The sequence below is a fragment of the Trifolium pratense genome, linkage group LG7 (assembly GCF_020283565.1).
Source record: "Trifolium pratense cultivar HEN17-A07 linkage group LG7, ARS_RC_1.1, whole genome shotgun sequence".
In the NCBI taxonomy this organism is placed as follows: domain Eukaryota; kingdom Viridiplantae; phylum Streptophyta; class Magnoliopsida; order Fabales; family Fabaceae; genus Trifolium; species Trifolium pratense.
In genome coordinates this window covers 59,166,670-59,189,335 of record NC_060065.1, presented here as the reverse complement: position 1 = coordinate 59,189,335, position 22,666 = coordinate 59,166,670, and the positions used below count along the sequence as shown (strand labels likewise).

Sequence of the window (22,666 nt, the reverse complement as noted above, 5' to 3'; positions counted from 1 at the left end):
ATTCAAACTTTTTTTATTTTTTGACTAAAAATTGATTAGTCAAACTTATTCATTTTATGACGAATTAATGAATTGGTCCAAGTGGTAAGAGTCTTGGTCCCCTTAAGCATGTGGTCAGGGGTTCGATTCCTGGCTCATGCGTATGGAGAAAATTCGGTTGGGAGGGGAGAACCCACCTTGTGTGCCCCACAGGTTCCCCGACGGAGATTAGTTATCGCTTACGGCGGTGGAAACTTCATACCAATATCATGGTAACCAAAAAAAAAAATTTAATAGAGGAAATTGAAAAATAGAAAGATTGGGGTTCGAATTTCAATCATGATGTTCGATCTAACAATTTCGGCATTACTATCAATTGAGTTATAATTTATGGACTAATGACTATTACAATCTTTTATATTATAAGCTTGTATACACAAGCAAACTCTAAAACCTAATTTGTTTTCCCTATTTTCCCTCCATTTTATCTTGCAATTTTTATTAAAAAATAATACAATTTTGTCTTGACTAAGATTCGAACCTGCAACCCTTCAATGCAGGGCAATATTTCCAACCATTATGGCAAGTATACCAATTGTGATTAAAATTATGTGCAATAATTGATAAGCACCATCAATTTTAAAAGTATATCATATCAAAATTATTGTTGACTATATTATTCATCACGAAATAATTTTATGTCTTTCCTGATCAATGATTTTTTTTCTACCGGATCATAAATTTAGAGAATAATTATCATGTGAAATTTGGAAAGTTATTATCACGTGTAATTTGGAAAGTTATTATCAAACTCAATTCTACTAAATCAATTTTTTTGCAATACAACCAAACACAACCATAGTCATAGTCGTGTAATTTGTATTTTATTTTTTATTGTTACATATTACACCTAATTAGACCCATGCACAGCATGGGTCAAAGTTCTAGTATAATCAAATGATTGGACTAATGAGTTATTTTTATATATATAACGAAGATGGTTTAAGCCCGAAAAGAAAATTACATTGGACTAACACGAGTTTTCGATAGCCCGAACTCCTCAGCTGACAGCACATGTTGACACTCTATACGATAAGATTCATAAAAAAATAATGAGTATTAATATTACGACCAATATTTGCAAGCACGTCAACGCCTTTATTCACACCTCACGGTATGAGTGTTTCACCATCATTTCCCACTCTAAATCCAATAACTGTCGGATTCGACCAATAAAAGCTCCTTCTAATGGACTCTCTCTCCCTTTCAATCGAAGCTCATCATCCGCCACCATTGAGTCAACATTCACTTCAAGGACCGTCTCTCCCTTTGAATCGGAGCTCACGATCCGCCACTATTGAGTCAACATTCACTTCAATTATCCCTTCTGCCTCACATATCTTAAACCTTTCAACACTCCCATAAATCATAACTCTGCAACATAGGCAATACACAATCGCAAATTCTTAGCAAAACCTCCACGTCACACCCGGCTGCACTCCCTTCCTTGTAAGCTCCATCTATATTGAGCTTAACCCAACCTTCCATATGGTTCTCACAATGTTGTTCGCAACAAAATATACCCCTCATACTCTCTTCAACCACGTTCAACCAAAGCGGTATAACCAAATTAAAGGACAATCGCGTAGAACATACCGCTCTTTTTCTTTTCTGATCCGAAACCCCTCGCTCTCATCCTCAAGGAATTTCTATTGTTTGATTTCATTTCATTTTAATTCAATTCAGTTTACTACTTTTGATCATTATTCTGTTTTCTTCTATACTCTACCTTTTTTTTGTGTGTATTAGATATTGCAAGATATTGATGAGTCTATGTATTGTGTCATTTCAATTTGCAGTCTTTCAAATTTCAAGTATATTGGATGTGTTTGTTTAAGCTTTAATAAAAATTATTTAAAAAATAAAGAGACTTTTTTTTAGAGATTTTTATATTATAAAAATCTAAAGTTTGTTTTGTAACTATCATAAAAATATTTTTTATAACAAAAAAAAAATGAAACTCCTACACTAATAGAAAGTATATGTAGATTTTTATAAAAATGGTTTATTTTATTTTAAGTTCCTTGGTTTTAAAAAAAAGTAAAGTTTTGTTTAAAATTCAATAAAAGAATATTGTCTTTTATATTACACAAACTAGCTTTGTTTATTTTATTGGCATATAGAAAAAAGATAAATTCAAATAATATTGTCTTCAAAAAAAAAAAACATTCAAATAATATTGCACCGTTTAATAACGTCTAAATTCATAGATAATCTTAATAAATCTCAATAACATATGAAATTAATTTAGATTTCCTTAAAATTTTACTTGAATTATATATATGATGATATAAATTTTTTTATTTTTTTGGTTACATATGATGATATAAATTTTATTCACGTTAAAACGTCACCGTGCAATTTGATCTCTATAATATTATTTAGATATTGACCACTCCTTTAAAATAAAATAATTTGACCACAACTATTATTCATCTGATTTCTTATTATTGTTTCTCGTGGCAACATAGCAATTTTTTTAAAAAAAAAAAGTTGCAATTAAACGTAGAAATGGCAGCCTAAAGGAATTAAACACACGACATTTCAATCATAGGCAGCACCAACTTACCATTGCAATGTTGTAATTAAAATTAATGGTAATATGTATATATACCATAATAGTTAACAAAAATATGTATATATACCTATATACCTATTAAAAATGAAAATTTTGGGACGGGCTCCGGCCCTCCGCAGCCCTAATCTAGCTCTGCTCCTGCTTGCATAATCATAACCATCATGTAAGTGTCGATGATGGATGAGCATTGAGACGGGAGAAGTTGATCATCAACTTCTGAAGCTGGGTTGGTTTGATCTGAAGCTGGGGTGGTTTGAAAAAATATTAGTCTTTGCATTAACATCATCTTCTTCAGGCAGCTTGACTGCAGTATAGGCACCTGCCCCAGCTAGAGCTCCAAGTATGGGAGCTACTAGATAGACCGATATGTCTTTGTAGTTGTTTGTAACAATAGCTGGACCTAGAGTTCTAACCGGGTTCATTGACGCTCCTGTTATTGGCCTGCAGTTTCGTGCAGTGCACAATCATATACATGTTCATGAGATGTAAATGTAGGGGGCCGGGGAAGAAGGAGAAGTGAGAGTTGGGACATAAACATACCCTGCTATGAGTATATTTAGTACCACAGTTGCTCCCACTGCGATCCCTGCTAGTTCTCCTACCTGCATAATCATAATCATCAATCAATCGCGGACTATGTTAATTTTCTAATCACGCCTACATGATTCATTCACCATGATATCCCCTAAGTGTGATTACATCCGGATTCAGCATCATTGATCACTTTTTTCTTTCAAACATAAATGGATTTGTTTCTTTATCAGCAAGTTACTACTGTAGGAACATAAATACTCACGGCTCTTGTGTCGGTGGCCACTGCAGTAACAACAAACATGAGAATAAAGCTGATAATGAACTCTAAAGCAAAAGCTTGGCCATATCCTCCGGTAGGAACGGTGACTCCACCACTCATGATAGGGTTAAAAACTTCTCTGAGAGTATATGCAGCACATATTGATGCCATAACTTGTGCACCAATATACATAGGCACCTGCAATTATAATTAATTTATGTTTGTTTGTTTCAACCAAGCACATTAATAATTAAGGATTAGGGAAAATCATGCTTTAGTAAGTTACATGCTTCCACGGGAAGTGCCTTAATGCAGCAAAGGAAATGGTGACTGCAGGGTTGAGATGAGCACCAGAGATGTGGCCGGTGGCGAGGATGATGATCATAACAGCAAGACCACTAGAGGTAGCACATCCAATCAGAGTCTCGGACCCATTTGTCTTTTGGTTCACAATAGCAGTGGCTGTCCCAGAAAATATGAGAATCAATGTCCCTATAAACTCAGCTCCTATCTGTAAGTAACGTACACAGGTGTTTTTGGATTGGATTAATCAATTGTTACTACGTCAATGAAATTAATTAATATGGTCTGCATCGAATACACGTACCTTTTTTGCGAGAGGAATAGGAGGAGGGGTCGGCATTAATGAACAAGTGACGGGGGGTTGAGATCCATCTTCTAAGTTCCATTCTTGGGGAGCGAAACATGTAAGGCCGGAGGACTTCTTATGCTTTTTACTACCATTTGGTGCTGATGGAATTTTCTCATTATTATTGTTATTATTATTATGCTCCATTTCTCCAACCAATGGTAGATTTAATTATTAAAGTATGGAAGGGTGTATAGTTGACTTGTTTTTTATTAGGATGATTGGCCTGTGGAAATGAAAATAAGCAAATTACTGGTTGAAACTGAGATACGAGAAATATGTAATATGATATCTTCGAATTTTACATGAAAAAAACATAATTTATCAAAGAAAAAAGGAATGCGGAGAATTGAACCTGAGATCGTAGAATGATGTTTGGGTGGGAATGAAAATGAGATAAAGATACGCCGTCTGCTCCCACACCACAGACGACGACGACAACAACACCAATTCCTCAATTTTCCTTTCTTTGCCATTTTATTTAAAAACAGAAATAACTTTGAAAAAATTTCCTCCGGTCATATCCAGTGAAATGTTAACCATCCAAATCATAGAATATAATAAAATAAAAGAGTTGTTTAGCAAGTTTACCATTTGTCATCTATTTAGAATGCTTACTATTTTAAAAATTGTTATTATTAGTAATCTTTATATACTTATCTTTAATTATTTTTTGATTGTTCATTTACGTGTAAACGCATGTTTACAAGGTTTTCAAGGTATCGCGTTTAAGCCAGCCACCCCTTCATTGTCATCACCTTCCCAAGGCATTTGACTCTTTTGCTTACATCGATCGATCTTTTTTTACATCTTCTCTACCTTTTCTCACTTCATCTCTCTTTCTGTTTTCCCTTTCACTCTCTGAAACCATGCCATTTTTTCATCCCAGCCCACTAGGTGCTTAAAGAAGACAATAGGGAAATACGAGAGATCGAAGGTAGAGAAAAGACAGGACAGTGTTTGCCGTCGAAGACCCATTCTCTCTTCTTTGCCATGAGGCATTGCTTTTCTTTTAACTATCTTGCTCAAGTTTCTTGCCATACACTCAACAACCAAACTTATCATGTAAGCCTTTTGGCAAAGAAGACTTCATTATGTCCTGAATAGCTTTTTGCTAGTTTAGCTAGCTTTTGCAAAACTAGAATATTACATGGGTTAAAGCATAATATTAGAGAACAACTTCATTGTGGCGACTCCGTAACAAAGCTTTAATTATTTTATTTATTTTTTGACTCAGTAACAAAGCTTTAATTATTCACTCAAGCTTTTGTTTTATGACCAGTTCTATGTAAGAAAAATAAAGTTTTTTAGTTAACAGTTTTAAGTTTTTTAGCTAACACATAGATCCTTTAAATTTTGAACTTGTTGCACTTTTAGCATTCCGGTTTTCATTCATTACAAAACCTTGTTGCAATGTTACCCTTCCAGTTACCTTGATACAATGGCGGTTAACGTTGACTTTTGTCTTGCTGAACATTTTGATAAAAATGACACATTTTGATTAATCGGAAGGATAGCCGTGCAACAAACAATTTAGAAACTTAAAAAACTTAAAGGATCTAAATGTTACAAACATGAAACTTAAACGACTTTTGAATGCATTTAGCAAATATATAAACTTGGAAATGGAATGTTTTAATGGTAAGAATTTAACAGGAGAAAAATTCAACGAATTCTCCAATCGAGAGAATCTGCTCTCCTTTGTTCCCAATCCTCAATTAGATCCCACAAGTTTACCGAGTATATTCAAACTTTTTTTTTATATAGATTCAAACTTCTTTTTTTTACAATAAAGTTATAAAAATATAACAAATCATATGCATGCGAAATCTACTTATGTAAGTTATTCTCGTTGGTTGATGGTTAAATATCTTAAAATTATGAAGGATGTAGAGTATATCTCACCTAAAAAAACTATAAGCTAGTGAAAAAGTTTATTACTAGGCCCCGTTTGGATTAACTTATTTTTGAGCTTATGCCAATAACTTATGCAATTTTTATGTATTATTACAAGTTTGTCAAGGTAATTTATGATAAAATAACATATAAAAATACAATTTTCACTGGTGTGAATTTATAAAATAGCATAAAATTTAATTTATATAACATAAGCTGTTTGCATAACCTCAAAATAAGCTAATCCAAATGGGTCCTAAATACTTGTGATTTTTTTAGAACAAACTTAAAAACCTAATTCAACAATCAATTTTACCCAACATTATAAATTCTCAATAGATAGATTAGCTTATTGGCATCAGTTAAAAGCTGGTAAGTTGTAACTATAACCAAGCTTTTGTCTAATTAGATAAGTAAAAACGTAGAACAAGAGAAACAAAAAAAATTGGAATTGTGAAAGAAGAAGAAGAAGGGAATGGAGGTGAAAGATGAAGACGATCCATGGTTAGGCGCAGACAAATTGTATCACATGATAATGTGTTTCTCAATCACTCTTCTTTTTTACTTTCTCTCTTCTCTCAATTCAAATCCCTTCCTCCTCCGCCGCCACGCCATTTCCATCGCATCTCTCATTTCTCTCCTTGCCGGCGCCGCCAAAGAAGCTGCCGATCACCTTGGCTTTTTCCGATCTTCCGGTGCTTCCTTTAGAGACGCTATTGCTGATATAATCGGTGTCTTCATTGCTTCCTTCGCTCTTTATATCTTCCGATCCAAAACTTCTCGCTCTCCCTCTCATCCCCAAGGAATCTCCCTTGTTTGATTTCATTTCAATTCAATTCAATTCAATTCAGGTATGTAAATACGTATCTACTTTCAATGGAAAATCATTTTTTTAAAGCTTAAACAAACGCACCCTTGATTTAATAGATACATTGATTACACCTTATCTATCACATTTATAGGACATACACCATATCACCTAATTTGTGCACATGCCAAATGCTTCTAATTTTTGCTTGTTTGCTTTTCACACAAAATCTATATTATATATATATATATATATCAAAATATTAATCATCATGTAGTGTAGTGTCTGTCTTAAGTTGTTTTATGATGATGGATGAGCATGGAGACAGGAGAAGTTGATCATCATCATCATTTTCTGAAGCTGGGGTGGTTTGAAGAAGCATTAGTCTTTGCGTTATCATCTTCTTCTGGCAGCTTTACTGCTGTATAAGTACCTGCCCCGCCTAGAGCTCCAAGTATTGGAGCTAATAGATAGACCCATATGGCTTTGTAGTTGTTTGCAGCAATAGCTGGACCTAGAGTTCTTACTGGGTTCATTGATGCTCCTGTTATTGGCCTGCAGTTCAGTGCAGTGCACCATCTTATTTATGATCATGAGAAGTGGGGATAGGGGGAGAATGAGAAGTGAGAGTTGGGACATAGACATACCCTGCTATGAGTATATTGAGCATCACAGTTGCTCCAACCGCAATTCCTGCTAGTTCTCCTACCTGCATAATCATCAACCGTGGACTTCGTTAATTGTTCATCACGTGTAGAGCATTCATTCACCATCCAAGTATATATTCATATTTTAACTTGGATAGTGGTATCTTCAAGCGTGATAGTATAGGGATTCCCCATCCTTCGTATTCCTTGACTTTTTTTTATTTCAAAATTTGAATGAATTTCTTTATTTATTGGCTAAAAGTTGCTATAGGTAGGAACAAATACCGTTTAAAAAAAAAAAACTATAGGAACAAATACTCACAGCTCTTGTATCAGTGGCCACTGCAGTGACAACGAACATGAGATTAAAGCTGATAATGAACTCTAAAGCAAAAGCTTGGCCATATCCTCCGGAAGGAACAGTGACTCCGCCATTCATGAAAGGGTGAAAAACCCCTTTGAGAGCATATGCAGCACATATTGATGCCAAAACTTGTGCACCAATATACATAGGCACCTGCAGTTATAATTTATTTATTTATATTTATACACATATGTATATGCATGCTTATAATTATTATATGTGCAAATTAAGTACGGCTTTAATTAATTTATGTCTCTTTCAACGACATTAATTAGTATATTATGCCAAAGGATTAAGGAAAAGCTTTAGTTACATGCTTCCACGGGAAGTGCTTTAATGCAGCAAAGGAAATGGTGACTGCAGGGTTGAGATGAGCACCGGAGATGTGGCCGGTGGAGAGGATGATGATCATAACGGCAAGACCAGTCGAGGTAGCACATCCGATCAGAGTTTCCGCCCCGTTTGTCTTTTGGTTTACAATAGCAGTGGCTGTCCCAGCAAACATCAGAATAAATGTCCCTATAAACTCAGCTCCTATCTGTAACACAGGTATTTTTGGATTAATCAATGGCTACTACTTACTACTTAGCACGTCAATGAAATATGGTCTGCATTGATTACATTAGATTAGATTATGCATACACACATATAAATACACAGAGTTGTATTATATGTATTTAATAACAGAAACAATATAATTCAGTTATATATACCTTTTTTGCGAGAGGAACAGGAGGAGGAGGTGGCATTAATGAACAAGTGACGGTGGGTAGAGCTCCATCTTCTAAGGTCCATTCTTGGACACCGAAACATTTACAATTCTTTAGGAGGGACTTCTTGTACTTATTACTACCATTCCCACTTCTCTCTGACTTAAACCCACCAAACAGAGGTGCACCAGGAGTGCCTGGTGTTGCTGGTGCTGATGGAATTTCCTCATTATTAATATGCTCCATTTCTCCAATCAATAGTAAATTTAATTTAGACAAGAAAAGGTCAGAATTCAGACTATGGAAGTGAGCTCAAGGTGATTGTTGCTATTGTATGTCAAGTATATATAGCAGTAACAAGCAAGGGAGTATAGTTGACTTATTGTATAGCATGATTGGCATTACTAGGAAAATGAAAAGAAGCAAATTAGTGGTTGAAACTGAGATATGAGAAAAAGGTAGCAGCATGTGGAAGTGGACGGTGGGACAATCAGTACTGAGGTGACTCTTACATGACTCTAGAACTTAGCAAAAAGGCTTGGTTCACGGTACACTACACTAGGCATCAATTATAGTATATAGTTTTTGGTTCATCTTCTATTGAAGTACATATGTATATGTATGCAATCAATCTTTATTATAAAATTGCCTATATCAACTTGTATATTACTAGTAACATTGTTTGTTCTTATTTCCCTAATGGAAAGACACATGTTAAAAAGTAGTATTATGATTACTGGTAAAATAATGCCTCACAAGTAAATGAAGGTGGGATTATACTAGGACTATGAGTGATGTTTGTCCTCATAACATGTTTGGTATCACTGTGGGTTCGCCAAACATAGGCAAAAACAAATCTATGGATGATGACATTTTTTTCTTTTTGTGAGTCCATGGATTGCAATTAGAACTTTAATTCCTGAAAAAAGGGCGATTAAAAATTTGAAAATTTAACTTCAATAATGCAGACAAATTGCTGGTGGCATGCTATGAAGTTTACAGGGTTTTTATTATTTTATTAATTGTTTTGTGTAAAACTGCTCAAGAATTAGGACTAATGAAGCACATGTTTGGATGAGTGGTGATTTAGGCAAAAAAATTGGGACACCGTTATCTTGTTGAAGCTCTAAAGTGTGGCTTCTGTTAAAATTGATGTGGCTCATAATTCTGCCATTTTCACCGTGAATTTAAATACGCACAACCAATTAGATATATGTTTGAAGTCTGAACTTTATTTTATTTAGTGAAGCATCAAATCATATAGGGGTAGGTAGAAGACCCTAAAAGTCTCCCCAAGTATGCATGCTAGTATAGGTGGCAGTGTGGCACAAATTCTTCTCAATGATTTGAATATTTGTGGTTCTCTTCCTCCTTAATGTCCCTTTTTACTCTCGCAATGATTTATTTTCAGAAGATACCTCTAATATTACTGTACTATGTCATCTTTAAAGTTGAAATACCATTTTGGATTTCACCATCAAATTGATGGTTGTGACACTCTCGAGGCTCAACAGTTCAATTGGCTAACATTGGAAACAATAAGAAACATTGGATGACTATTAATTGTTAATTATTTTATTTAATCCGATCACAGAGGGAAGGTTCTTTATGCAGCATTTCCCCAACTCTGGCCGAAGCAGAAGGGCTGAGATGGTGTCTTAATCTGGCCAAGGAACAAAGGTATGAGAACTTGATGCAAAGGTAGTTGTCGAATGCCTCTATGGTACGGAAATTGGCTGAGATAGATAATGTTATTGTAGATTGGCTTAATTTACTTTCAATTATGTGTAACACTAGGGTCAGTAAAGTGTCCTGCATAGGAGAGCTAATAACATTGCAACTCATAACTTGGCGGGAGTAGTTAGAATTATGGGATCCAAAAGTTGGTTGGGAAATGTCCCAGAACTTATGCATCTATTGTATGGTCTGAAGCTATTTTCAATTAATGCAATGTTGTTTTCAGCAAAGAAAAAAGAAGAAAGGCACCAACAGTCCTGTACTTGAGTTTTGTTTGACACATCTAAAAACATTAGCATTGCACTCATTCTTTTTTCTTCTTTATTTTGGGTGAATTTGTACTCATTCTATACATGTTTTGTTGTTCCACTAACTAGAATGTGAACAACATTTTAACCACAAGCTTGCTTTAAAAGTATAGGTGAATACAAGAGATCAATGTAGAGGACTTCAAACATCAAAGAAAATGCATGCATTAGATTGAAAGGTGGGACTCCATCAATATAATGAGCCTAAGGAGGGTCAAATGAGTTGGCGTTTTGTATCATTTTGTCCTCCACTTAGTCCACTCTGTATCAATTGGTCAACTTCAAATAGAGGATTCTTCTATCACAAGTTATATACGTACTAGGTTGTGTAATGTGCACCATTCCTTTTCTTTCGTATGCCATGGCTTCAATAATGTATCCCTTTAATTTTAGCTAATTATGTTTTTGATATATAAAAGCAAATTTGGTTCAAAGACTTTATAGTAGAATTTGTAGACATTGGTGATTGGTGCAATAATGATGTAAACGTTTTACTTATTATAAACCACACATCCTTCACATGAGATTTCATTTAACTTGTCTATGTAGTGCTATAAAAGTTAACATGATAGAAAATCTTCATATTTCATCAAAGCACTCATTATCCTTGTTTTGCTCTTGAAGGAAACCTCAATGTCACTCCCTTCTAATTATGAGTTTTACAGTGTGTGAATGTGAGTAAGACTACTTTTTATATAAGATTGTCGATCCCTCGAGAATTGTGACAAATCACACAAGATAATTGGAACTTTTACTTGGGAAAAATAGAAAAGACATTGGGGGGATTTCTTGTGCAATGTATACTTGAATTCAAAAATTCGATTAGAGTAAAATGATTGATTCACACAATGGTTGGGAAGGCTATTGGATCCCTTTCGATTCATTCGATTTCACGGAATTTGGTAATCAAGTGAGTCCTAATGAAGTACTAGTATTTCATTGATGTCATGAAAGATTAACGCGCATTGATTAAGTTTAATTTCTTGGTTCTTAATCCTCCCAATTGATCATAAATCCCTAATCTCTTAGAAAGATTTATGGTCAATTGAGGTTTTGAAAACTTTAATCCAAGAATCACAATGAACAACTCACAATCTTTAGATGAATTGAACATTGAACAATTAATTTAGGTCTAAATTCAATTCCTATTTTTATAATAAATTGAAGACTAAATTCAACTCATATGTGATCAAAATATGAATAGCATTACAAGACTAATTTATTAACATCAAATCCATACAATCATTGAAGAACTCGATTACAATTACATTGTTCAAATCACATGAATCAAATTCCTCTAAAGGATCCAACCAATGAAGATTTAGTTACACATTGATCTAACCTGATGATCAGAAAGGTTGAGGCCGGTCCGTTGAGCAAGCTTCCACACCGAAGGGGGGGTTTGTACCTGCAGGTGCTCCGATGCCTAAGTCAGCAAGAGAACAAGAGATACAAAAGAAGAGAGAGAAAGTAGAGTGAGTAATGAATCAGAATACCTGGCTCTCCTGTCTAGGAGAGCTTATATAGTGCCCCCAGCGCTGGGCCAAAGGTTGGTCTATTGGGCCGGGATAACCGGCCCAATAGACTCAACTGCCAAGATAATCCTTGTATCGTAGGGGAAGGCCGTTATTTGCCTCTATCTTGGTTGGAGCCGTTCCGCTATTCGCGGGTAAGGGATAGGCTCTGTGACAGCTGTGGCTAGAAAAAGGAGCACGTGCTAAACGTGCTGCTTAGCTGTTAAGCTAAGGCGGAATGAGTCAACGTGCATGGATAGACGAGCACGTGATTAGCGTGGAGCTAATCCGTTATGTCGAGCAGGACACGTCATTGGCTGACGTGTCGGGGAAGTCCCCCCTTATTGGGCCGTGCCCTAAATGTCGGGCAGAAGGGATTGGGCCAGCCCTTGGCCCAGTCCAGAACACACATGATCGTGAGACTTACAAGATCCAATTGAGAATAGATCATGTTGAAAGATGAAGGAATGGATGAATTCTTGCTTCCATGGTGATGGATGATGAGCTTGAAGCTTCAACAATGGAGATAGTACTCAATTTTACACCAATTTTTCGAACCCTTTTCACTTCTTCAAGCTCCCCTTTTATAGATGAACAAAAGGGTCACTTTAACAACTATCTTTGTGTTGGTGTAAGCCCTAGAGGCCAATTATTTATAATTGCATGATACTTGTATTGGATAATTTACTTATTAAATAAAGGCTTTTCTTTATTATGTTTATGTGTTAAATAATAATAGAGTCCCTAGAATAGTAAGTTCATTGAATGGAACGTTAAGTGTGACTTAATCGTGAGAATCCATTACACATGAGAACACTATTCTTAAAACATCCGCAGTCAAGCTTTAATGTGAATTGGGATAACATCAAAACGTAGAGACTATTATGTTGATAGACTGATGATCACATCTCACGGATCATAGATAAAGAGTTATCAAGTCTTCACATAGATATAAATATTAAGAGTAATATTTATATCGGATTGACCCACCATGAGAATATTACATAGTATGTTATGAAATGTCATAAGATATTCTCATAGTGATAAGTGGTGTATTCCACCCTTCGACCTGAAACCACTATGTTCCCTAGGTGTAGGAGTGTAGTACTTTGTCGCCAATCAAAGTTATCCGTAACAGGATGACTATAAGGTTGGTTGATGGGTATTCCACGAATCATGCTGAGGGACATGAGTGACCTAGATGGAATTTACCCCTCCTACATAACGGGAGATATGTCTATGGGCCCAATATTGAACTTAACAAGGGTGACGTACTATGCCTTGTGTTCAATATAGACATAAGGGTAAAAGGGTAATTATACACACGAGTTTTATCACGGAAAGGTTTGTCAGATCACGTGACATTCTTGTGACTTGGGTAGCAGTGATGTGTTGCTAGATACCGCTCACTGTTTATAATATTGAGATTAATATTATTGCCAACGTCATAGGAACCTACAGGGTCACACACATAAGGACAGTTAATGACGGGAGAAATAAGTATGACTTATTAGTGGGGTGCGATTAGTTACAGTAGGTTATTGGGCTTATGAAGTCCAATAACCACTTTGGCCTGAAGACAACATAATAAGCTCTATAAATAGAGCCTTATGTAATTCAGTCAAGGGTTACACACATAATCTGAATTTTAGAGTAACCTTAAAATTCTCTAAAACCCTAACCGCACTAAATCTCCCTCTACCGTCGTCTTGAAGCTAGCACTAAGAGGTGAACGGAAACTGTTCGTGTGGACCGGCTAGAGGTACTGCGATCGTGCGGTTCTTGTGATCAATTCAGAATCGAGGAATTGTTCTTCAAAGGTAATAATCGAAACCCTGATCATGTCCATTCGCAAGGATCCACCGAAGGAAAATCTTAAATTTCCGCTGCGTTTTACTCTGTTTTTAAATGCAATTTTCCTTCAGTGGTATCAGAGCCACTTGTGAAACCATGAATCGGTTTGTTGTTTATTACTGTTTTATTAATATGGTTTTGAATCGGTATTAATAATAATAACAAGGATTAATAAAATTTGATTGATCGGTTTTAAAATATATATGTGATATATATTTCTGATACGGCGCATCGGTGTATGTGATACATTGATCGTGTCATTCATTCGAATGTTTAAGTGATTGGCGTTTAATTTGGATGATTGTGAGCGTGAGCTTCGGAACCGTTTATGGTGAAGCATCATATATCCAATCGTTCATCTAGAACTAGCAGTCCTGAAACGTTTTGATGAATGGCGGTTGTATTAGGGTTTATAACAATACAAGTGTTGTGTTGTTATATATAAACAGAACATATTGTTCATTGAAAGTTTTAAGTGATTGTCGTGAGCATGGATGATTGTGAGCGTGAGCTTCGGAACCGATAACTGGTGAAGCATCATATATCCAATCGTTTATGGTGAACAAAATCCTGAAACGTTTTGATGAATAATTACTGTATCAATTTTGTAAAAGCAGAGTACGGCTAGGGTTTATATCTAAAGCATCAAGTGTTGGTGCGATTAGGATTCAATGATGAAGTGTTCATCGAAATTTAGCTTCCGGGGCTCCGCCCCGGAGGCCCCGCAAGGGGCGCTGCCCCTTTGAACCCCGTCCGCTGAACGGTCAGCGGAACCACCGTCCGCTGACCGGGCAGCGGAACCCCCGGCTAACTCTGCGTAAGGTGATCAATCATGGTGTTTTATTAATTGGACTAATGTAATAATAATAAATTGTGTGTTTATTGTTATTAAAGTTGCATGATGAATGGTTATGGCCTTAGTTCTTCTTTTCGTTTTATTTGGGATTTAAATACGGCCTGCGTGTCGTGCCTTTCTTATATTTTTCTTGATGTAATTTCTTTTCTCATCTCACTCCCTCGTATGAACACGAGTTTCTTGTAGTGATGTAATATAAGATTAGCAAATAGGACAGGAAGGACAGCAATGAAGATCTATCTTGGAGAAGTATAGGTTTTGTTAGATATAGCATAGGTTCTCTCATTGGCTTGAGGGAACAATCACGCTAGGGGCCATAACCATATCATTTTATTATATTATGTATGTTGATGCATATTATGTATGGAGTGACGTCATTGTATGTAAGCCGTGGTAAGGTGAGATCAAATTAATTATAAAAGCCCTCAAAGGAATTAATATTAAGTTTTATTGCTTTCCAACGAATAGCGCCCTTCAAGATCAATATCGACAAATGTAGGTTTTGCCAACGCGAAGTGCATTGTCAATATTGATAAGTTGCGGTGAGGTAATTTATTTATCCGATCGCTATTTAATGGGTCTAACTTAACTAAAGAGAATATAATAAGATTATATAACTTTAGAAGCAAGTATTGGGTTATTCCATGTGATGGAATAGAATAAGTGTTATTCGCCCAATAGAAAGGATATGAGAGTTGTATGAGATACAATTGGAAAGGAGTTTCCTACCTAAATAACTAAGTTTTGTGTAATCAGCCCAACGCTGACTTAAAACGAAGTGAAATATGGATCTCATTCTCACTAGAAAATCTTCCAACGGGATTTTCCGAATCAAATGTCGAGGGTCATTTGTTTTGAGTAAAATAGTGGGAGCACATGTTTAATTAAAGGCCTAATTAAATGTGTATTAAAATTGTTCAAATACTTATATTTTCACTTTTACAATTGTAGATCACCATGTCAAACACCAATACTTCGAACAACATTTTGCGAAGCATTCTTGACAAAGAGAAATTGTCTGGGACAAATTTTCTTGATTGGCATCGTAACTTGAGGATAGTCCTCATGCACGAGAAAAAGCTGTATGCTATTGAGGAACCCCAACCTAACCCTGAGGATGAACCTGCGGCTAATGCCCCTAAGGCTCAAAGGGATGCTTATCAGAAGCGTCTTGATGATGCCATGGATGCAAAGTGCCTAATGCTGGCTACCATGACCTCTGAGCTTCAGAAGCAACATGAGGACATGAATGCGTTCGATATGATCGAACACTTGAAGACGCTCTATCAAGAGCAAGCCAGGATTGAAAGGTTTGAGGTTTCCAAAGCCCTGTTTTCAGCTAAGCTATCTGAGGGATCTCTAGTAAGTCCACATGTGCTCAAGATGATTGGGTACGTGGGGAACTTAGAAAAATTGGGATTTCCACTTGGAAATGAGCTTGCAACTGATCTGATCCTGCAATCGTTGCCGGAGAGTTTTAATCAGTTTGTTCTGAACTTCACCATGTCGGACATGGAAAAGACTTTGCCACAACTGCTGGGCATGTTGAGGCAGGCTGAGCAGAACATGAAAACAAAAGGGAAATCCAACCATGTTCTTATGATTGGCAATGGAAACAAAGGGAAGGGCAACAAAGGGAAGGGAGGTAAAGGGAAGGGCAAGGAAGTTGCCAAACCCAAACCTACCCCTAAAGCTTTGAAGCCCACTGGGGGAGTTGCAAAGGAGGGTAGGTGCTTCCACTGTAACAAGACTGGACATTGGAAGAGGAACTGCCCAAAATACCTGGAAGATAAAAAGAATGGAGTAGAGAGCTCCAATTCAGCAGGTATCTTTGTTATTGAAATTAATTTATCTACTTCTTCTACATGGGTATTAGATACCGGATGTGGTTCTCACATTTGTACTAATGTGCAGGGGCTGCAAAGGAGTAGAGGATTGGCTAAAGGTGAAGTCGACCTACGAGTGGGAAATGGAGCAAGAGTTGCCGCATTAGCTGTAGGAGTTTTTAATTTAACTTTACCTTCTGGTTTAATAATACAGTTAGAGAACTGTTTTTATGTACCTGCCATTAGCAGGAATATTATTTCTGTTTCTTGTTTGGATAAACTTGGCTTTTCATTTATAATAAAGAACAATTGTTGCTCCATTTATTTAAATGATATCTTTTATGCCACAGCTCAAATGAGTAATGGATTATATATTCTTGATCTTGAAATGCCAATTTATAACATTGATACGAAAAGGATTAAACCTAATGAGTTAAATCCTACATACCTTTGGCACTGTCGTTTAGGCCATATAAATGAGAAACGCATTTCCAAGCTCCATAAAGATGGGCTCTTGGATTCATTTGATTATGAATCTTTTGAAACATGCAGATCTTGCTTATTGGGAAAAATGACAAAGACCCCATTTACTGGTAAAGGTGAAAGGGCAAATGATCTCTTGGCTCTCATACATACTGATGTATGTGGACCATTGAACACACATGCTAGAGGAGGTTTTCAGTACTTCATCACATTCACTGATGACTACAGCAGATATGGGTATGTATACCTAATGAAGCATAAGTCGGAATCCTTTGAAAAGTTCAAAGAATTTAAAAATGAAGTACAAAACCAACTAGGAAAGAAAATCAAAACCCTTCGATCAGATCGAGGAGGTGAGTATTTAAGCCTAGAATTTGATGACTATCTAAAAGAGTGTGGGATCTTATCCCAACTCACTCCTCCTGGAACACCACAATGGAATGGTGTGTCTGAGAGAAGGAACCGAACCTTGTTGGACATGGTGCGGTCTATGATGAGTCACGCTGATCTTCCAAACTCCTTTTGGGGACATGCTCTATTAACAGCAGCTTATACACTTAACCGTGTTCCTTCTAAAACGGTTGAAAAGACACCATATGAGATATGGAGTGGCAAGAAACCACATATGTCTTACTTAAAGATTTGGGGTTGCGAAGTTTATGTAAAACGTCAAATTTCTACTAAACTTGAACCTAAATCTGACAAGTGCTTCTTTGTGGGATATCCAAAAGAGACAAAAGGATATCACTTCTACAATCCTTCTGAGGGCAAAGTGTTTGTCGCTCGAACAGGAGTATTCCTAGAAAAAGATTTTATTTCCAAAGGAATCAGTGGGAGGAAAGTAGATCTTGAAGAAATTCACGATCCACAAAGTAGTGACACACCAATGGAGGAACAAGAGCAGGATGCACAAGATGTTGTGACAGAGAACCCTGCTTATGTAACACAAGAACCACGTAGGTCCAACAGGATACGTCAAGAACCTGAAAGATATGGATATCTCATATCGGAACAAGGTGATGTATTACTCATGGATCAAGATGAGCCTGTGACTTACCAAGAGGCCATTACTGGCCCTGAATCTGAGAAGTGGCTTGAAGCCATGAAATCTGAAATGGATTCCATGTACACAAATCAAGTTTGGAACTTGGTGGAAGCTCCTGATGGGATTAAACCCATAGGATGCAAGTGGGTCTTCAAGAAGAAGACTGACATGGATGGAAAGGTACAGACCTACAAAGCGCGATTGGTTGCTAAAGGTTTCAAACAAATTCATGGGGTAGACTATGATGAAACTTTTTCACCAGTTGCGATGATCAAATCCATTCGGATCTTACTTGCCATCGCTGCATACTATGATTATGAAATCTGGCAGATGGATGTAAAAACTGCCTTCCTCAATGGGAGTCTCCTTGAGGATGTGTATATGACACAACCTGAAGGCTTTTGCATTCCAGGAGAAGCCAAAATGATATGCAAATTACAGCGATCAATCTACGGATTGAAGCAAGCTTCCAGAAGTTGGAATCTTCGTTTTGATGAAACTGTAAAACAGTACGGATTCATTCAAAATGAAGATGAGCCTTGTGTTTACAAGAAGGTTAGTGGGAGCATAGTCGCATTCCTAGTATTATATGTAGATGACATATTACTGATAGGAAACGACATCCCTACCTTGCAACAAATTAAAACTTGGTTAGGGAATTGCTTTTCTATGAAAGATCTGGGTGAAGCAGCCTATATATTAGGAATAAGAATCTATAGAGATAGATCACAAAAACTGCTTGGCCTAAGCCAGAGTACATACATAGATAAAGTGCTAAGACGCTTTAATATGCATGATTCCAAGAAAGGATTCATTCCTATGCAACATGGCCTATGTCTTTCAAAGACACAGTCTCCTTCATCTAAGGAAGAAAGGGACCGCATGAGTAAGATCCCTTATGCATCGGCTATAGGATCCATCATGTATGCCATGATATGTACTCGACCAGATGTTTCATATGCCTTAAGCGCAACAAGCCGTTATCAGTCTGATCCTGGTGAGGCTCACTGGGTGGCTGTCAAGAACATCCTTAAATACTTAAGGAGGACTAAAGACTCATTCCTAATATATGGAGGCCAAGAAGAGCTAAATGTAATTGGTTACACTGATGCTAGCTTCCAAACAGATAGGGATGACTTTAGGTCGCAATCAGGCTATGTGTTTTGCATAAATGGTGGCGCTGTGAGCTGGAAGAGTTCAAAGCAAGATACAGTTGCTGATTCTACAACCGAAGCTGAGTACATCGCTGCATCAAATGCAGCAAAGGAAGCTGTTTGGATAAAGAAGTTCATTACTGAACTTGGCATATTCCCTAGCATTGTGGATCCCATTGAATTATTTTGTGACAACAATGGTGCAATCGCACAAGCTAAGGAGCCTAGATCTCACCAAAAGTCCAAACACATACTCAGGCGCTATCATCTTATTCGAGAGATAATTGATAGAGGAGATGTGAAAATATGCAGAGTACCAACACTTGACAATGCTGCTGATCCACTTACAAAGCCTCTTGCTCAGCCGAAGCATGAGGGCCACACTAGGGGCATAGGTATTAGGAGTATGCCTGATTGGCTCTAGTGCTAGTGGGAGATTGTTGGTGTAAGCCCTAGAGGCCAATTATTTATAATTGCATGATACTTGTATTGGATAATTTACTTATTAAATAAAGGCTTTTCTTTATTATGTTTATGTGTTAAATAATAATAGAGTCCCTAGAATAGTAAGTTCATTGAATGGAACGTTAAGTGTGACTTAATCGTGAGAATCCATTACACATGAGAACACTATTCTTAAAACATCCGCAGTCAAGCTTTAATGTGAATTGGGATAACATCAAAACGTAGAGACTATTATGTTGATAGACTGATGATCACATCTCACGGATCATAGATAAAGAGTTATCAAGTCTTCACATAGATATAAATATTAAGAGTAATATTTATATCGGATTGACCCACCATGAGAATATTACATAGTATGTTATGAAATGTCATAAGATATTCTCATAGTGATAAGTGGTGTATTCCACCCTTCGACCTGAAACCACTATGTTCCCTAGGTGTAGGAGTGTAGTACTTTGTCGCCAATCAAAGTTATCCGTAACAGGATGACTATAAGGTTGGTTGATGGGTATTCCACGAATCATGCTGAGGGACATGAGTGACCTAGATGGAATTTACCCCTCCTACATAACGGGAGATATGTCTATGGGCCCAATATTGAACTTAACAAGGGTGACGTACTATGCCTTGTGTTCAATATAGACATAAGGGTAAAAGGGTAATTATACACACGAGTTTTATCACGGAAAGGTTTGTCAGATCACGTGACATTCTTGTGACTTGGGTAGCAGTGATGTGTTGCTAGATACCGCTCACTGTTTATAATATTGAGATTAATATTATTGCCAACGTCATAGGAACCTACAGGGTCACACACATAAGGACAGTTAATGACGGGAGAAATAAGTATGACTTATTAGTGGGGTGCGATTAGTTACAGTAGGTTATTGGGCTTATGAAGTCCAATAACCACTTTGGCCTGAAGACAACATAATAAGCTCTATAAATAGAGCCTTATGTAATTCAGTCAAGGGTTACACACATAATCTGAATTTTAGAGTAACCTTAAAATTCTCTAAAACCCTAACCGCACTAAATCTCCCTCTACCGTCGTCTTGAAGCTAGCACTAAGAGGTGAACGGAAACTGTTCGTGTGGACCGGCTAGAGGTACTGCGATCGTGCGGTTCTTGTGATCAATTCAGAATCGAGGAATTGTTCTTCAAAGGTAATAATCGAAACCCTGATCATGTCCATTCGCAAGGATCCACCGAAGGAAAATCTTAAATTTCCGCTGCGTTTTACTCTGTTTTTAAATGCAATTTTCCTTCACTTTGCCCCAAGCGCAACTTCTTCAACCCATGCGAAACTTCCAGCATCAAACAGGAACATGTTTTCGCCCGAGGCACAATATTTTCGCCCCAGGCGAAACCACAACTTCTTTAGGATGGCTATGGTTTCACATTTTCGCCCCAAGCAAATTTTTCAGACAGCTTTTTATTCCACAACTTCAGGATTTTCGCCCCAGGCACAACAGTTTTCACTAGGGATGGCAATGGGTAGGTTATGGGTAGGGTACTATAGTACTCATCCCCATACCCGCGGATTGAAAAAATACTTGTACTCATCCCCATACCCGCGTGGGTACAACTTTTGCACCCGTCCCCATATCCTATGGGTACCTAGGTACCCATACCCGTACCCGTTACCTGCATTTTTACTAAAAAAAAAATTGATCAATTATAAAATATCATATAATTTTAATAGAATTTAAAAAAAATCAAAGATTTTAATATTGACTAATGAAAATTATAAACAAAATTATTACTAACCTTATGTTAAAGTTCATATTTATGCTAAATATTCACATTATTTTTATATTATGTTATAAATAAACATTTTTATTAAAAATATGTAATAGTTTAGTAGAGTTGTATTGTTTTAAATTGATTTACATATATTATAATATAATAATATAAATAAAATAAATATATATATATTATGCGGGTATGGGGCGGGGTGGGTACTAAGGTACCCGTACCCGCACTCATACCCGTTCATTTTTGCGAGTTTTTACCCTACCCGTTGTGGGTAATTTTTGCGGATACCCTATGGGTATGAGTCAAATTATCATCCCTAATTTTCACCCCAGGCGACATCATTTTCGCCCCAAACAAAAATTCTAGACTTACTTCCATTTTGTCCATTTTTCTTCCTTTGCAAGTAAACTTCATTCTCATGTATTTTCTCCACAAAGGGCAAAAGACCCAAATTTCCTCCTAAACTACCTTGAATTAAGTCACTTTTTGTATGTAATAACGGGTGTTATCAAGCGCCAATATCGGATGTTTTTATCTGTTCCTACACGCAAATCAACAACACTTTGTCTGACACAAACCGATATTTGTTTTTGGATTTGCGTTCTCTAACTGTCTAACAATTCATGTGAATGGTTCTTTCATACTTTTGGATAAGTATAATAGATGTGGATATTCTTAGAGTTCAATAGAATTGCAATGGACAAAAGTAAGAAATAAGAATGATACAAGTAATAGAAGTAATAGAAGTATATACAAAATACGCAAAAGAATTAATTACCCTATAAAAAGTAAAAAAGATTTTACGTCTGTAAAACCCTTACTATATTTTCTAATAGCTGTAAGTTTTCGATGAGATTTTTTATTTGTATAATATCCTAACCTTTTTTGACATAATAATATCCTAACCTTATTATCTAACTTATAGTTATATAACATGACCATGAAAGTTTTCGATGAGATTTTTTATTTTTTATTTGTATAATATTCTGGCTAATGTTACGGTGGACCATCTTCACAAGTGGTCCACCGTGGACAAGTAATCTACGGAATATGAATTTTACGAAATTCACTGTTGGATTGAAAGCTTATATCGCATAGATCATCCATAAATTTTTTAAAATTTTTTGAAAATTATTTGATATGTTATTGAGACCCATCAAGATTTACGTTAATTAATAA

The 22,666-nt window shown here is 36.4% G+C and overlaps 2 protein-coding genes and 1 long non-coding RNA gene across 4 annotated transcripts; 1 reads left to right on the top strand and 2 right to left on the bottom strand.

The window, feature by feature from the left end:
- Positions 1-2,696: 2,696 nt before the first annotated feature.
- On the bottom strand, positions 2,697-4,477 carry LOC123897960 (aquaporin NIP6-1-like). Its single transcript, XM_045948796.1, has 6 exons — positions 4,415-4,477; positions 4,018-4,285; positions 3,697-3,921; positions 3,414-3,608; positions 3,158-3,219; positions 2,697-3,058 (listed from the first exon to the last, which is right to left on the bottom strand). Exons 2-6 carry the CDS (start codon positions 4,204-4,206, stop codon positions 2,827-2,829), a joined length of 903 nt encoding a protein of 300 aa, XP_045804752.1. The 5' UTR covers positions 4,207-4,285; positions 4,415-4,477; the 3' UTR covers positions 2,697-2,826.
- A 1,983-nt stretch (positions 4,478-6,460) lies between these two features.
- On the bottom strand, positions 6,461-8,730 carry LOC123898914 (aquaporin NIP6-1-like). 2 transcript variants are annotated; one of them, XM_045949952.1, is made up of 6 exons: positions 8,488-8,730; positions 8,088-8,312; positions 7,733-7,927; positions 7,411-7,472; positions 7,109-7,318; positions 6,461-7,077 (listed from the first exon to the last, which is right to left on the bottom strand). In XM_045949952.1, exons 1-5 carry the CDS (start codon positions 8,728-8,730, stop codon positions 7,111-7,113), a joined length of 933 nt encoding a protein of 310 aa, XP_045805908.1. In that variant the 3' UTR covers positions 6,461-7,077; positions 7,109-7,110. The 2 variants fall into 2 exon arrangements, with proteins under 2 accessions (XP_045805908.1, XP_045805907.1); XM_045949951.1 differs by having other exon boundaries at positions 6,461-7,318.
- LOC123898915 lies at positions 6,687-9,153 on the top strand. The gene is made up of 3 exons (XR_006805462.1): positions 6,687-6,806; positions 8,065-8,323; positions 8,508-9,153. It is a non-coding gene; the product is annotated as an uncharacterized LOC123898915 (long non-coding RNA).
- Positions 9,154-22,666: the final 13,513 nt, after the last annotated feature.